This window comes from Thermobia domestica, chromosome 11 (genome assembly GCF_964235325.1).
Source record: "Thermobia domestica chromosome 11, izTheDome1.hap1.1, whole genome shotgun sequence".
Classification (NCBI taxonomy): domain Eukaryota; kingdom Metazoa; phylum Arthropoda; class Insecta; order Zygentoma; family Lepismatidae; genus Thermobia; species Thermobia domestica.
The window spans coordinates 260,323,295-260,339,501 of record NC_137464.1 but is presented as its reverse complement, the minus strand read 5'-3'; the positions used below and the strand labels follow the sequence as shown (position 1 = coordinate 260,339,501).

General features: G+C 38.7%; 1 protein-coding gene across 2 annotated transcripts in view; it reads left to right on the top strand.

Moving 5' to 3' along the window:
- Positions 1-16,207, top strand: part of LOC145664990 (uncharacterized) — a 111,569-nt gene that overhangs the window by 23,111 nt on the left and 72,251 nt on the right. For both annotated transcript variants that reach the window (XM_081732167.1, XM_081732166.1), the window contains exon 4: positions 11,249-11,458. In XM_081732167.1, coding sequence (XP_081588293.1) covers positions 11,249-11,458 — 210 coding nt within the window. The remainder of the gene's footprint in view (positions 1-11,248; positions 11,459-16,207) is intronic.

Genomic DNA, 16,207 nt, shown 5'->3' with positions numbered 1-16,207 from the left:
AATTTTTGAACCTAAAATTTCAAACCAAAATTGTCGAACTGAAAGTTAAAGTTTCGAACAAAAGAAATAATTCGAAATTTTCAAACAAACTTCTTAAAATATTTAACCATAGCCGTTTACTGATTTTAAAATTTTAATTGTCTTGAAGAAATATTTGGGACTAAGTTTTGAGAGATGAACCGTTTGGTAAGCCATAGCCAGACCGAGACATTGATATTGCTTGAAATGAAGTTTAATCAAGCTTTATTTCATCAGACAGTACTAACTTACGATCCGTTTTAGTGCATTTTTTGTTTCAGATCAACGGTCAGCCATAATCGGACTTTTTTTTCCGTAACATCATGAAAGCACGCCAAGCTTCTTCTGGTCATAGCCGCTACGCTACGTAAAAACCTGAATCCCTACCACAGAACAAGCATAAACGCATATTTTTTCAAGACCTTGAATCGAACCTGGGACCATTTTAAGAAAAGGTTACTTACCACAGCGATTCTCCTCTGATGAGATCAATCGACCCAGCCAATCTCTTGAAGCAATATTATAATATAAACTAATCAACTTTCAATTTAAAGAAATCTTGATTTTGCATTTGAAATCACTCAGTTTAGTCACCGGTAAAGAATGCAGCATTTGCAGATTTCTTTGTGACATCATTTAAAGCTCAATTTGCTTGGTGTTCTGCAATAGGATTTCTTGAAAACGTGTTTGTGATGTTCTCAGTTTGATTTCTTCCCTGAAATACGATACCAGTGTTGTGCCGTTCTACTATTAAGGATCGCTGTTTCACAATAGTGCGTAAACTTCATTCGTCAGTCTTTCCATGAAACGTTATCGTACAGCTGATGCTGACACTTGCAGAAATCATCTTAACCGACCTTGCCACAGGAAGTCGCATTTGTTTCATTACGAAATCCAACCATTCAACCTATCTTAAGTTGTACTTTGTTATTACAGGAGAGGGAGAGAGGGAGAGGGAGAGAGAGAGCGGTAGATGTTTAATGTCAACCTGTTGAACATCTTAGCATTTTGTTTTGTTTTGTTCTAAGGAGTACCAAGCCTGATTGATTTTAAGGTTTCTTGATCTCATCAGAGGAGAATCGCTGTGGTAAGTAACCTTTTCTTAAAATGGTCCCAGGTTCGATTCAAGGTCTTGAAAAAATATGCGTTTATGCTTGTTCTGTGGTAGGGATTCAGGTTTTTACGTAGCGTAGCGGCTATGACCAGAAGAAGCTTGGCGTGCTTTCATGATGTTGCGGAAAAAAAAAAGTCCGATTATGGCTGGCCGTTGATCTGAAACAAAAAATGCACTAAAACGGATCGTAAGTTAGTACTGTCTCATGAAATAAAGCTTGATTAAACTTCATTTCAAGCAATATCAATGTCTCGGTCTGGCTATGGCTTACCAAACGGTTCATCTCTCAAAACTTAGTCCCAAATATTTCTTCAAGACAATTAAAATTTTAAAATCAGTAAACGGCTATGGTTAAATATTTTAAGAAGTTTGTTTGAAAATTTCGAATTATTTCTTTTGTTCGAAACTTTAACTTTCAGTTCGACAATTTTGGTTTGAAATTTTAGGTTCAAAAATTTGATTTGAAAATTTCGTTATAAAAATTTTTTAGTTCGAAAACAGGTTGAAACTTTTAATTCGAAAATTTTAGTTTCCACTTTATAGTTCTAACATTTGGATTGAAATGTTTTGGTTCGAAAATTTGATTCCATTTTTTCGAAAAATGTCAGCTTAAAATTTCTAGTTCAAAAATTTCAGTGTGAAACTGATTGGTTTCAAAAATTTGAATTCGAAAATTTTAGTTTCAACTTTCTAGTTCAAAAATTTGGACTGAAATGTTTTGGTTCGAAAATTTTAATTTAAAATTTCTAGTTCAAAAATTTCAGTGGGAAATTGTGTGGTTTAAAAAAAATTGAATTCGAAAAGTTTTATTTCGATTTTTTTTTGTTCGAAAATTTTAGTTTCAACTTTCTAGTTCTAAAATTGGTTTGAAATGTTTTGATTCGAAAATTTTAGTTTAGAATTTCTACTTTAAAATATTTCAGTGTGAAATTGTTTGGTTTAAAAAGTTAAATTCGAAAAGTTTTATTTCAAATTTTGGTTCGATGTTTATAATTCGAAAATTTCAGTTTGATTTCTTTTGTTTGAAAATTTGAATTCGAAAATATTGATTTCAACTTTTTTGTTCGAAAAGTTTACTTTGATGTTTTTAATTCGAAAATTTCAGTTTGAATATTTTTGATTTGAAAAATTTGAGTTCGAAAAAATTTAGTTTCAAATTTTTCACTTGAACTTTTGTAATAACTGGAAATTAATGGACTCAAAATTTAATCGAATAGTTAAAACCCGTTTATTTGTTAATCGAATAGTTAAAAACCGATAATTTTTTAATCGAATAGTTAAAAACCGGATAACGTTTGGCGGGTAACCGTGAAACAATTCCCTCTTTGCACTCAGTGAAAAATTTTGGCTAAAATATTTTGAGATGATTTTAACTAAACCGTCAATGTTATTTAAGATATAAATTACACGAACTAACACCAAGACCAAGAAGGTAACCTTAAAGTATCGTGGTTCTCTCTTATCAAAAAGCTTAAGAGGAGTGCATAGGGGTATTATAGTGATCTATATTAGGGTTCTATACTATTATACCAAATGTTTAAATTGGACGATTTCCAAAATTTAAGGGGTAGGCCAGGGTACACCTCCCAAATTTTTAAAGGGGTGCACAAATGTACCTATGTCTTATGATAGGGCATAAACCCCTATATATAACCATATAACCATATAATGTAATAGGACATCATCCAAAAGAATAAATTAGGCCAAAAGACCAAACACGTGGTTGGGCAATTTCTAAAATTTAAGGGGTGGGCCAAGGAACCATTCCCAAAATTTCAAGGGATGCACAAATGTACCTATGTCTTATGATAGGGAATAGACCCCTATACATGACCATATAACCATATAAGGTAATAAGTTCTCATCCAAGAGGATAAATTGGATCAAAAAACCAAACACGTGGTACATCATATTGCTTAGGTTTATATTTGGCAATTTTGTACCCCTAAAAAGGGAACGAAGTGAACCACCCAAATTTATCATGATACATATTAGAGTCCAGTAGTATAATACCGAATGCTTAAACTGGAAAAATTCCAAAATTTAAGGGGTGGCTATGGTACTCCTCCCAAATTTTAAAGGGGTGCACAAATGTACCTATGTCTTATAATAGGAAATGTACATCTGTATACGTCCATATAACTATATAAGGTAATAGGACCTCATCCAAGGTGATAAAATGAGCCAAAATACCAAACACGTGGTTGCACTAAAATTTGGTAATTTTGTGCCCCTAAAAGGAACGAGGTGGACAACCCAAATTTATAATAATATATATTAGAGCCCTATACTATTATACCAAATGTTTAAATTGGGCAATTTCCAAAATTGAAGGGTGTGGAGCACCCAAATTTTAAAGGGGTGCACAAATATATCCATATCTTATGAAAGATAATGAACCCCTGTATACGCCCATATAACTATATAAGGTAATAGGACCTCATCCAAGAGGATAAATTGGGCCAAAAGACCAAACACGTGGTACAACGTATTGCTTACGTTTATATTTTGGCAATTTTGTACCCCTAAAAAGGGAACATGTTTTCCCCTGTTTCGTCCTATCATTTCTCATCACCATCGTTTTCGCTGGGGACGTTAAATTCAACATTTCCTAAACTAGCACCAAGAATCGAACTCGGAACGATTGCAAGGTATCCATGTTCACCCCTGAAACGGAACAAAGTGGATCACAAAGTACTTATCAAATTTAAGGAAATAATTTTAAATACGCCTCCATATAACGTAATAAGGCTCCAAAATCAATAATCATCAAAGGGAACGAGGTCCGATACTCCCCTCCCGCCCCCCAACTCCTGATGTAAATCAAGGTGATCTTATGTGTCCTGAGTGACCCCTGCCCCCTGACTAAACATAAGCAAAAATTTCAATAGATAATGCAATCCCGAACCAAAACATCTCTATCTCATTCGCTATGGTCCATGTATGGGGGTCCCAAAAGTGAAATAGGGTCACTCCGACATCAAACAAACACATTAGCTCAAACCAAATACCTCTACTTCATTCGCACCAGTAAGGGACGTGGTGGCTCAGTGATAGAGCGTTCACCTCTGCTTTATGGGGTCCTGGTTCAAACCCCCGAGAAAATAGTTTTGTGATGGACAACATTATGCTCCATTTTTCTCCCACACTTTCATTCCTTTCTCATCGTCACCGTCTCCTTTAGCATAATCGGCATAATCGTGAGACGTAAAACTAAAGATTTTTCATTTGCACCAGTGTTAGTCCATCTCATCAAAGGGATAACAATCCGAACCGCATGAGCTTCTTCCGGGAATCAAACTCTGGTCTCCCACGTTAAAGGCGCATACGCTAACCGGTTAGCCACGAAGGAACTCCAAAGTTTTCGAGTTTCATATTAATACTAATACTAATTTATACTATTACTGAGGTCTACTAATTCATAATGTAATAGATCATCAAGAAAGAGATCAAACCTTGTTTTGGTAATTTTATACCCATAAAAGGGAACGAAACAAGCCATCATAAGTTCCAAGCTAAAAATCCCAGTTCAGTGACGTCAAACAAACATATTAGCTCGAACCAACCACCTCTAATTCATTCATACCAGTAAAGGTGCGGTGACTCAATGGTAGAGCGTTCACCTCTGCTGTATGTGGTCCCTGATTTAAACACCTCGAAAATAGTTTTGTGGTGGCAACATTATGCTCCAATTTTCTCCCACACTTTCATTCCTTTCTTATCGTCACCGTCTCCTTTAGCCTAAACGACATAAGCGTGGGACGTAAAACTAAAAGATTTCATTTGCATCCGTGTTAGTCCATGGATAACAATCTCCAAATTTTATGCCATAAAAGGGAACGAAAGCATTCGAAAACCTGTACTATTTCATAACGTAATGAATCATCAAGACCATATTTTTAGTAATTTTAAAGAATCATCATGACCTCTGATCCAATACTCACAATTCAATGACGTCATAGCAGGACCAAGGTACCTCTGACTCATTCGTACCATCGTGCATGGCCCCTGAATAAGCATAAGCAAAATTTCAATAGGTGACGTAATCCCGGGCCAAAGCATCCCTGATTCATTCACTATGGTCCATGGGGACCCAAATTGGATTATTAAGAGTTCGGCAGAGTGCCGCGATTACTACTACAAGTATGACATATATTGATGATGTCGGGAGAAAACGACAAATATCATAAAATAAGGTTCTTGAGAAAATCGAGTTTTAATTCCTTAATAGCTACTGTTTAAAAGAATAACCGAATACGTAATATTGTTTACTGTGATCATTTATTAGTTGGAGGAGGCGACCGGTCGACTCCTGTCCCACTTCCGTTCTTGTAAAAACCACTGTTGAAAATAAAAAGGAAAAAAGTTACCTAGAACAGTGATATTTTCGTACATTCCCAAATTTTCATGAGATTCCTTTTTCTCTCCCAAATGTATTTATGAGAAAAGAAGAGGAGAGAAAAGTACTAGATTTGTTGGTGAACGTACTAGAATGCTAAAATATTATAAAAGGTACTAGATCTAGTACGAAAGTACTAGCAGTGGCAACACTAGACATTTGTGGTGGGGGGCCTAAGCTAAGCAACGCACCGGGCGGCAGTTGCGTCCGAGCTCTGACGCAGCGAGGATCACTTCTGGCGCAAAAGTTGTTTTTGAGTTTTTGTCATGGCAGAGAACGTGAGAAATGGAGTGTTCGCTGAAGCAGCGCTACGCGATTACAGGTCGCAGTCCAGAAGATTTTTTTCACTTTGGTCACATTTTTGTCCAAACCACTCGTTGAAGGGCGTCCAGATCGCTCAATGTCTTCAACGGTCTCCCGTCTGTTCTTGAACTCACTGAACCACTGGAAAACCTGAATCCTTGATAGGAAGTCGTCTTTGTAAGCCTTCTTGACCAAGGTTAGTGTCTCCAAGGCGGTTTTGCCCAGATGAAAGCAAAATTTAATCGTGTAATGCTGCTCCAGCGAACACTTAATTTCTCTGTCGTGACAAAAATTTAAAAATAGCTTTTGCACCATGCGTCAGAACTAGGACGCGACTGCCACTCAGTGTGTTGCTTAGCTTCGACCCCCACCATAAATCCCCCCGCCGAGGAACGCGCTGCTATTGACTGGAACGCCGCCTCATTACGGACAAGCCCTGTATTTCATAAATCACTATTTCAACAACAAATTCTATAAGTACTTTCTCTGGGAAATATTCACAAGGGTTAAGTTATTCCATACTTCCTCTCAAACACGTCTCAGGCAATTTTCTTTATCTATATATATAAAAGAGAACGTACAAATCCTTTGTTAGCTCATCACGCTAATACGGCTGAACCAATTTCTTTCATTTTTGGGGGGTTATTAAGATTTGGACCCTAGATGGTTTTTATCATATCACTTTAATTTTCAATTACCAGTGTCTTGAGATAATTGACCATTCGAGTGTGCATAACGTAGAAATCCTTTGTTAGCTCATCATAGCTAAATCTAACCGTATTTATATGCAACCCACATGACCGTGTCACTCGGCGGGTTAACATAAATGACAGGCGATATAATGTTAACATTTACTGCAATCTTCTATGGTTTTTATCATATCACTTGAAAGCGAAAAAGTAAAAATTATCTAAGTAACAAAGTTTATTGCGTTCCGGGGTGACCCCAGCGAAGCGGGGTGAACGCTGCTAGTACTTCATGTTAAAATTTCCATTAACAGCCCTATAATATGGCATTACTCAATTTTCGTGAAAGACAGAAAGTAAGGATTGTTCACTCTATGGATGGGTTTTCGGATGACTTTCTCAAAAGCAATTAAGATGATTTTGTTCATATTACATGAATCCACTTTACATTAATAACCATACAATGTGTCTCAACTGATTTTTCATGGAAAACTCACAAAATCAGTTTATTGTTTTCTTAAAAGATTTTAAAAGATGTTGTAACACCCTACAATTGGTCTATATTTGTAAACATAAATACGTAGTTCTTATTTATAGACAAAACCATGTGATCTATTACAATTACTACACGAAGCATTGACGACAGGAGTCCTTATCATCATCTGGTCATGCAACAGAAGAGGAACACTAGCGCCACCGTTGTTCAGAAGGTGGAATAAAACATCATGTCACATCTCCATCGACATCAGTTTCGACTGGTCAATTCCCCCTTTCTTAGCTTACCTGCAGCTATGAGAAAGTTTAACCTAATTCAAGCCTCCTAGCTTGACTGGAGCTCTGAAAGAATCCTAACCGCAACCATCTAGCTTGACTGGAGCTCTGCGGGACATCAACCTTTCTTTGCTTTTCTGGAGCACTAAGGATTCCTAAACCACTTACTCTTGTACTACAATTACTACATGAAGCAGACGACAGGAATTCTCATCATTATCTGGTCATGTAAGAGGAGAGGAACATCAGCCCCACCTCTATTCAGAAGAGGGTATAAACCACCCATCTAACATCTTAATGGACATTAGTTTCGTCTGGTCAAATCCCCTTTCTTAGCTTACCTGCAGCTATGAGGAATTGAACCTAATTCAAGCCTCCTAGCTTGCCTGGAACTCTGAGAGAATCCTAACCGCAACCACCTAGCTTGACTGGAGATCTGCGGGACATCAACCTCTCTTTGCTTGAATACAGCTATGAGAATTCATAAACCACTTCCACTCACAAGGAAACGGTCTTAAGTGTAAACAACCGATTTGGCTGAGGTCGGGATATGTGTTACGGGAGACCAAAGTTGGAGACACGTATTTTGGCGTTTGGGCCCATACGCAGAAATTTCCGAAATACGGGGCCCCAAACTGGCCCTATATGCTATAACTAGGAAGCGAATGACGTTACTTGTACACAACCCATTTGGCTGGGATCCGGATATGTGTTACGAGAGACCAAAGTAGGAGACACGTATTTTAGCGTTTGGACCCATACGCAGAAATTTCCGAAATACAGGGACCCAAAGTGGCCCTACATGCTATAACTAGGAAGCGAATGACGTTACTTGAACACAACCGATTTGGCTGGGTTCGGGATATGTGTTACCGGAGACCAAAGTAGGAGACACGTATTTTGGCGTTTGGGCCCATACGCAGAAATTTCCGAAATACGGGGCCGCAAAGTGGCCCTACATTTTATAACTACGAATAGAATGACGTTACTTTTACACAACCGATTTGGCTGGGGTCCGGATATGTGTTACAGATGACCAAAGTAGGAGACACGTATTTTGGCGTTTGGGCCCATACGCAGAAATTATCGAAATACGGGGCCCTAAAGTGGCCCTACATGCTATAACTTTGAAGCAAATGACGTTACTTGTACACAACCGATTTGGCTGGGGTTCGGATGTGTGTTACGGGAGACCAAGGTAGGAGACACGTAATTTGGCGTTGGGCCCATACGCAGAAATTTCCGAAATACGGGGCCCCAAAGTGGCCCCACATGCTATAACTAGCAAGAGAATAACGTTACTTTTACAGAACCTATTTGGCTGGGGTCTGGATATGTGTTACGGGAGATCAAAGTAGGAGACACGTATTTTGGCGTTTGGGTCCATACGCAGAATTTCCCGAAATACGGGACCCCAAAGTGGCCCTACATGTTATAACTAGGAAGCAAATGACGTTACTTGTATACAACCGATTTGGCTGGGGTCCGGATATTTGTTACGGGAGATCAAAGTAGGAGACACGTATTTTGGCGTTTGGGCCCATACACAAAAATTTCCGAAGTACGGGGCCGCAATGCCTTACATACCATAACTAGGAAGCGAGTGGCGTTACTGGTGCAGAATGTTGGCATGGGTTGGAATATGTTTGTTGTTAGGTCCCACAAAGAGGAATGTCGAATGTACAGGGTCCGATATTGGTAGATTTTCAATAAGGCCATAAAGTTGCCGTATGTGGTACCCATGCAGCTGGAACGAGCCGTCGAGGGGGATCTGCTGACCACGAGGGTGTCAAGGGAGCCAAAGAATGTTTGCGTTTTTCGCTTGTATTTTTATGGCTAGGATGTGTGGAAACCGGGCGGTACACTTTTGTGCAAGAGAGTGAACATTAACATTTAATCGATACAGCGTGTGCTGTCAGGAAACTGGGCACAGTGGCGGAAGTAAAGTTTGCCGCCCTGTCAGGTTTTGTCGGAAGTTAAATTACATGTCTTCGACTTGGGCTTATAATAGCCATATCCAGATCCCAGCCAAACCGGTTGTGTACAAGTAACGTCATTCGCTTCCTAGTTATAACATGTAGGGCCACTTTGGGGTCCCGTATTTCAGAAATTTCTGCGTATGGGCCCAAACGCCAAAATAGTGTCTCCTACTTTGGTCTCCTGTAACATATATCCGGACCCAGCCAATTCGGTTGTGTACAAGTAACGTCATTCGCTTCCTAGTTATGGTATGTAGGGCCCCTTTGGGGTCCCGTATTTCGATAATTTCTGCGTATTTGCCTTAACGCTGAAATACGTGTCTCCTACTTTGGTCTTCCGTAACACATATCCGGACCCCAGCCAAATCGGTTGTGTACAAGTAACGTCATTCGTTTCCTAGTTATAGCATGTAGAGCCAGTTTGGGGCCCCGTGTTTCGGAAATTTCTGCGTATGGGCCCAAACGCCAAAATACGTGTCTCTAACTTTGGTCTTCCGTAACACATATCCGGACCCCAGCCAAATCGGTTGTGTACAAGTAACGTCATTCGCTTCCTAGTTATAGCATGTAGGGCCACTTTGGGTCCCTGTATTTCGGAAATTTCTGCGTATGGGTCCAAACGCTAAAATACGTGTCTCCTACTTTGGTCTCTCGTAACACATATCCGGACCCCAGCCAAATGGGTTGTGTACAAGTAACGTCATTCGCTTCATGGTTATAGCATGTAGGGCCACTTTGGGGCCCCGTATTTCGGAAATTTCTGCGTATGGGCCCAAACGCCAAAAGACGTGTCTCCTACTTTGGTCTCCCGTAACGCATATCCCGACCTCAGCCAAATCGGTTGTTTACACTTAAGACCGTTTCCTCGTCAGCTTGCCTGGACTTCTGCGCAATCCTTCCCTTTGCTACCTGGGCCTACGGACACCTATTTACCCAAATTACGTAGAGAACTTTGTATTGGTCTTAGGACCACACTTATAGTGACTTCGCGTAATATTGTATATACCAGAAATTTTATAATAAAATTATTGCGGAAGAAAACCTATCTTCGTATGTTAAATTGTTCTCTCTACTACCGTATTAAAGTAGTTTTAGAATATGATTCAGGCGATTTTGTTAATATTTCACAAATATACTGAATGAACCCATTATCTTGATACGTTCTTGTAACTTTTAAACTAATAAATGGAAAACAGTGACATTTCGTACACGCAAATATCGACAGGGAAACATTATTTGGCATACTTTTCAATATCACCCGATTAACAGTGTTGCCAACTTGATGAAGTTGATTTTTTTCAAGTAGCATTACACCAGCTTATTACCGGTACATATTTAAATCTGCATGTAAAGCAAAAATGTACAATTTTACACTTATTACGCAGTGTTGCAAACTAAGGACATGAGAGTATCGCAAATATAAAAAAATAACCAAATTTTTGGAGGGTTCTACAACAGTAACTACGCAAGTAACGCGGACGGAATAATGCAATCTAAAGTAATCTAGTGTCTATTACTACGGTCATCATATGGTATATTTCAAACACGTAGAAACAAAGTCACTACAAACCGAAGTTTTTGACTTGGGTTCTTTGTGGACGGAATTTATTTCGAGAAATTAGTTAAAATAAGTATCATATTGAATTACGTAGATGTTTTCAACATATATAAAGATCATAATGCCGTTTACGGCAATTTGATATCTCAAACCACTCTGGAAATATTAATAAAAATGGTTAAATTTGATTTGTATTGCTTAAAATGGCACATTCGTGAAATTTTTAACAAAACTTTTTGATTTACTTTGTTTCTGTAACATTGTAATACTTTTTGGTAGGTGTAATTTCAAAGAGTTCTCGGAATGTTAAGCAGTTTTGCAAACTTTGCTTAATTTATACATGTCTTAATTAATCTAATTAGCTTTAATTATTAATTAGTGTTTTAATTAATTGTATCTTAAAAGTTAATATGTTTTCAGGCCTTGATGCTGCAAGTTCCTACTGAGCCTTCGTTAATGCTGAAAGAGATACCTGTGATGGAAGAAGACGATGAATCGTCGGCTCCAGGAACTGCAGAGGTGATCACCCGAGTGTCTGCTCCGACCACTACGAAATTGGATAGTGTTGCTGCTCGGGCCAAGTCGCCAATGTTTCAAGGAAAAGATGCTATTATAAATCTTGAGCAGAGGGTTTGTACACATTTCGATTCGTTAATATTTGGTTCAAATATCACAATTTGTGTTGTGCGTAGTGGAATCACAAGATGAAATGGGTTGAGATGGGCTTCGGATAAAATGAAAGATCAGACTCGAAAGAAACTAAGATATGGACAAATCATTATGGACGGTATTCTGAGAGAATTCGTTAATCAAATGTTAGTCACGCGATTAGTTAGTGTGGTATTAGTTCTGTACTAAAGAGGGTGTACTCTTTGGTATTCAGAGGTGTCTACTTGGAGTTCAGCTAATAAGTTGATTTGGGTATGATTACTAATATAACCCCAATACATAGGTGAGAAAAATAAATGTGGCAACTAAGTAAATCTAGACCTGCGCATGCGCGATCTGTAAAAATGAAAAATATTTGAAATTCGAATTCGAAATTCGAAACGTATCGTTTGTAGTTTGACAAACAAAACAACTTATAAATAGTTACGAAATGGAATTATATTTAACTTACTCATTTTTGAGGGATGTGTTTACAGGGGAAATAAGTAGAAATCAATTAATATTAGCGACAATAGAACTATTGTGTTGTAATTATAAGGGAAGATAATTTATCGATCAGTTGTGTGTATCCCTAAAAAAACTGGAAATCTTCTGCTAATCTCTCATTGTTCACCTTAAGGAAAAGTTCAGCTATTGTAGAGGACTCAGCTTAATAGCTGCTTCATAGATAATTCACCCAATGAGGTGAAAGGGTAAAAAGACAGGTAGTTAATTGCCTTTGTATTTTCATAATGTAAGTTTATTGTGTCTAAACCAGACTACCCTGTAGTCTAAGTTAACTAGTCACATGGGGTTAACTTAGTCAACTACTACGTGCTAATCAGAAATTCTAAATATACTTCTGATAACCGTGCGTTAGTCAAACCCTTAGTATGGCGCTAATCATAGGTCAAAACGACTCTGCATATGGCCCTAAAAGTTAGAATGCAATACATGTATAGGATAGTGAAGTTGGAAGAGATGTTTGACAAAACATTTTGTCTTTCAGTGACATTATTTACTTTTTAGAAGAGTAGCGAATAAAAAACGTTCGATTAGGGTAGAGGTTACTTTCATAGAAACTAAAGGGACTAGCATATTTGGTTTCCACATGATATGTGTTGCTGAATTTTAATCAAAATTAACAATACGGCAGAAAAGATATAGAAGAATTGTGAAAATAATTTGAGATGAAAATAAATACAAAACAATGAAATCTTTGCGGCTAAGATGATGGAAACTGTGGTAATTATCGAAGTTGAACAAAGAAACTAGAATATGTTACTAGTGTTTAATACGTGGGTAATTTTATTAACGAAGATATGAAACGCAACGGTATAGCTGATATGTTGTTGTTGATGATAATTGTGTTAATCAAAATATTGCTTTACAGGAGGAGTTTACGCACCTGTTTTATTTATGATGTATTTCATCTGGTATGATTTGAAACATGTATCCAATAGCCTATATACTATTACGAGGGTTGGGGCAAAAGTCATGGCAACTATTTTTTTCTTAGAGATATGTGAGCGGATCACAAACTTCTATGTGTCGTGTGGAAGTTCTGCAGGCATAGTGTGTATGCATAATAACAGATGGCTCTGTGATAGCTGGTAGTAGCACAGCGAGGGCAGTGAAATCAGTCAGTTGGTGAGCGTCGTGCGAGATGGAAGTAACCCGTGTTGAGCAGCGCGCTTACATCAAAATAGCCGTTCTTCGAGGGAGAAATGCGATGGAATGTCACAGTGAATTAGTGAAAGCCCTTGGGAATAATGCCCTACCATACCGGACAGTAGCACGGTGGGTAGGAAAGTTTCAGCAAGGACGTGTGTCAACCAGTGATGAGCAATGTTCGGGACGACCTGTCAGTGTGCGAACCTACGTGGCACGTGCCGTCATCGAGCAGCTCCTGGATGAAGAGGGATGATGGACGCTACTGGAGTTGGCGGAGGCAAGTGGCATCGAGAAACGCACCGTCCACAGGATATTGCGTAATGAGCTGCAACTAAACAAAATCGCATCGCGGTGGGTACCGCATGCACTGACCGAAGTTCAAAGGTGGATGCGCTATGCAATATGCTCCGACCACCTTGCACGCTGGCAACAGGACGGCGATCAATTCTTGCCACGAATAATCGCCATCGATGAATTTTGAGCCAGGGCATACGAACCAGAACTAAAACGCCAGTCCGCGGAGTGGCGACAAGCTGGATCACCAAGGAGGTAGAAGTTCCGTCAGAATCCTTCCCCAGTCAAATTGATGTGATCGTCGCGTATGACGTCAGGGGTGTCATTGTTTGTCACTTTTTTCCACATGGCAGAACAGTGACCGCGCAGTACTACAGGGCCTTCCTGGTGCGACAGGTACGACGTAGCGTTCGGGGAAACGTCCAGATATTGTGGACAGTGCAATAATAGTAGTAGTCCCCGACGTATGGCCGAATGACTCATCCTCACTCTCTTTCATGACCGGGGTGAAAGGTCAATGACCTGGCCCGGGGTCAATGACCTAGGGGTACCTAGGACCACCCCCTCTAAATTTTGGCAGGGGTACCTTGGCCCACCCCCTAAATTTTGGCAGGGGTACATAGGACCACCCCCCTTAAATTTTGGAAATTGCCAAATCTAAAAATTGGGTGTGGTAGCCTAGGACCATAGTATGTACCTCTATCAATATTGGGTGTCTATGTCGTTCCCTTTCATGGGTAAAAAATTGCCAAAAATTGAAATTTCGGGGGTTTTTGACCTAATTTATCCCCTTTGATGAGGTGTTATTACCCTATATAGTTATATGGGCGTATACAGGGGTCCATTACCTTTCATAAGACATGGGTATATTAATGCACCCATTGAGAAATTTGGGAGGGGTACCTTGGCCCACCCCTTAAATTTTGGAAATTGCCCAATTTAAACATTGGGTATTATAGTACAGGACCCTAATATGTATTAGGTTAAATTTGGATGGTCCACCTCATTCCCTTTTAGGGGTACAAAATTGCCAAAATATAAACGTAAGCAATACGTTATACCACGTGTTTGGTTTTTGGTCGATTTTATCCCCTTTGATGAGGTGTTATTATCCTATATAGTTATATGGTCATGTATAGGGGTCCATTACCTTTCATAAGATATGGGTATATTTGTGCACTCCTTTAAAAATTTGGGAGGGGTACTTTGGCCCACCCCTTAAATTTTGGAAATTGCCCAATTTAAACATTTGGTATTATAGTACCGGATCCTAACATGTATTATGATAAATTTGGGTGGTCCACCTCGTTCCCTTCTAGGGGTACAAAATTGTCAAAATATAAACGTAAGCAATACGTTATACCATGTGTTTGGTTTTTGGTCGATTTTATCCCCTTTGATGAGGTGTTATTATCCTATATAGTTATATGGGCGTATACAGGGGTCCATTACCTTTCATAAGACATGGGTATATTAATGCACCCCTTGAAAAATTTGGGAGGGGTACCTTGGCCCACCCCTTAAATTTTGGAAATTGCCCAATTTAAACATTTGGTATTATAGTACTGGACCCTAACATGTATTAGGTTAAATTTGGGTGGTCCACCTCGTTCCCTTCTAGGGGTACAAAATTGTCAAAATATAAACGTAAGCATTACGTTATACCACGTGTTTGGTTTTTGGTCGATTTTATCCCCTTTGATGAGGTGTTATTATCCTATATAGTTATATGGGCGTATACAGGGGTCCATTACCTTTCATAAGATATGGGTATATTCGTGCACTCCTTTAAAAATTTGGGAGGGGTACTTTGGCCCACCCCTTAAATTTTGGAAATTGCCCAATTTAAACATTTGGTATTATAGTACCGGATCCTAACATGTATTATGATAAATTTGGATGGTCCACCTCGTTGCCTTCTAGGGGTACAAAATTGTCAAAATATAAACGTAAGCATTACGTTGTACCACGTGTTTGGTCTTTTGGCCCAATTTATCCTCTTGGATGAGGGGCTATTACCTTATATGGTTATATGGTTATGTATAGGGGTCTATTCCCTATCATAAGACATAGGTACATTTGTGCACTCCTTTAAAAATTTGGGAGGGGTACTTTGGCCCACCCCTTAAATTTTAGAAATTGCTCATTTTATATATTTGGTATTATAGTACTGGACCCTAACATGTATTATGATAAATTTGGGTGGTCCACCTCGTTCCCTTTTAGCGGTACAAATTGCCAAAAATATAAACGTAAGCAATACGTTGTACCACGTGTTTGGTATTTTGGCCCAATTTATTTCCTTGGATGAAGTCCTATTACCTTATATGGTTATGTATAGGGGTCTATTCCCTATCATAAGACAAAGGCACATTTGTGCACCCCTTTAAAAATTTGGGAGGGGTACTTTGGCCCACCCCTTATCTTATGATAGGAAATGAACCTATATACATGACCATATAACCATATAAGGTAATAGAACCTCCTCAAGCATTTGGTATCATAGTACAGGTCTCCAATATGTACCACTATAAATTTGGATGGTCCACATCGTTCCCTTTTCATAGGTAAAGAACTACCAAAAATCAAATTTCGGAGGTTATTGACACCTATTTAGCACGTTATATGGTTTATTACCTTTATATGTTTATGTTCCCTTTTAAATTTGGGAATTATCAAATAACAAAATTCGGTAAACGTTTTCTAAGCCCCATTGTAGATGTTGATGTTCCTCTTATGGCCAAATATTTAAAATTTAAATGT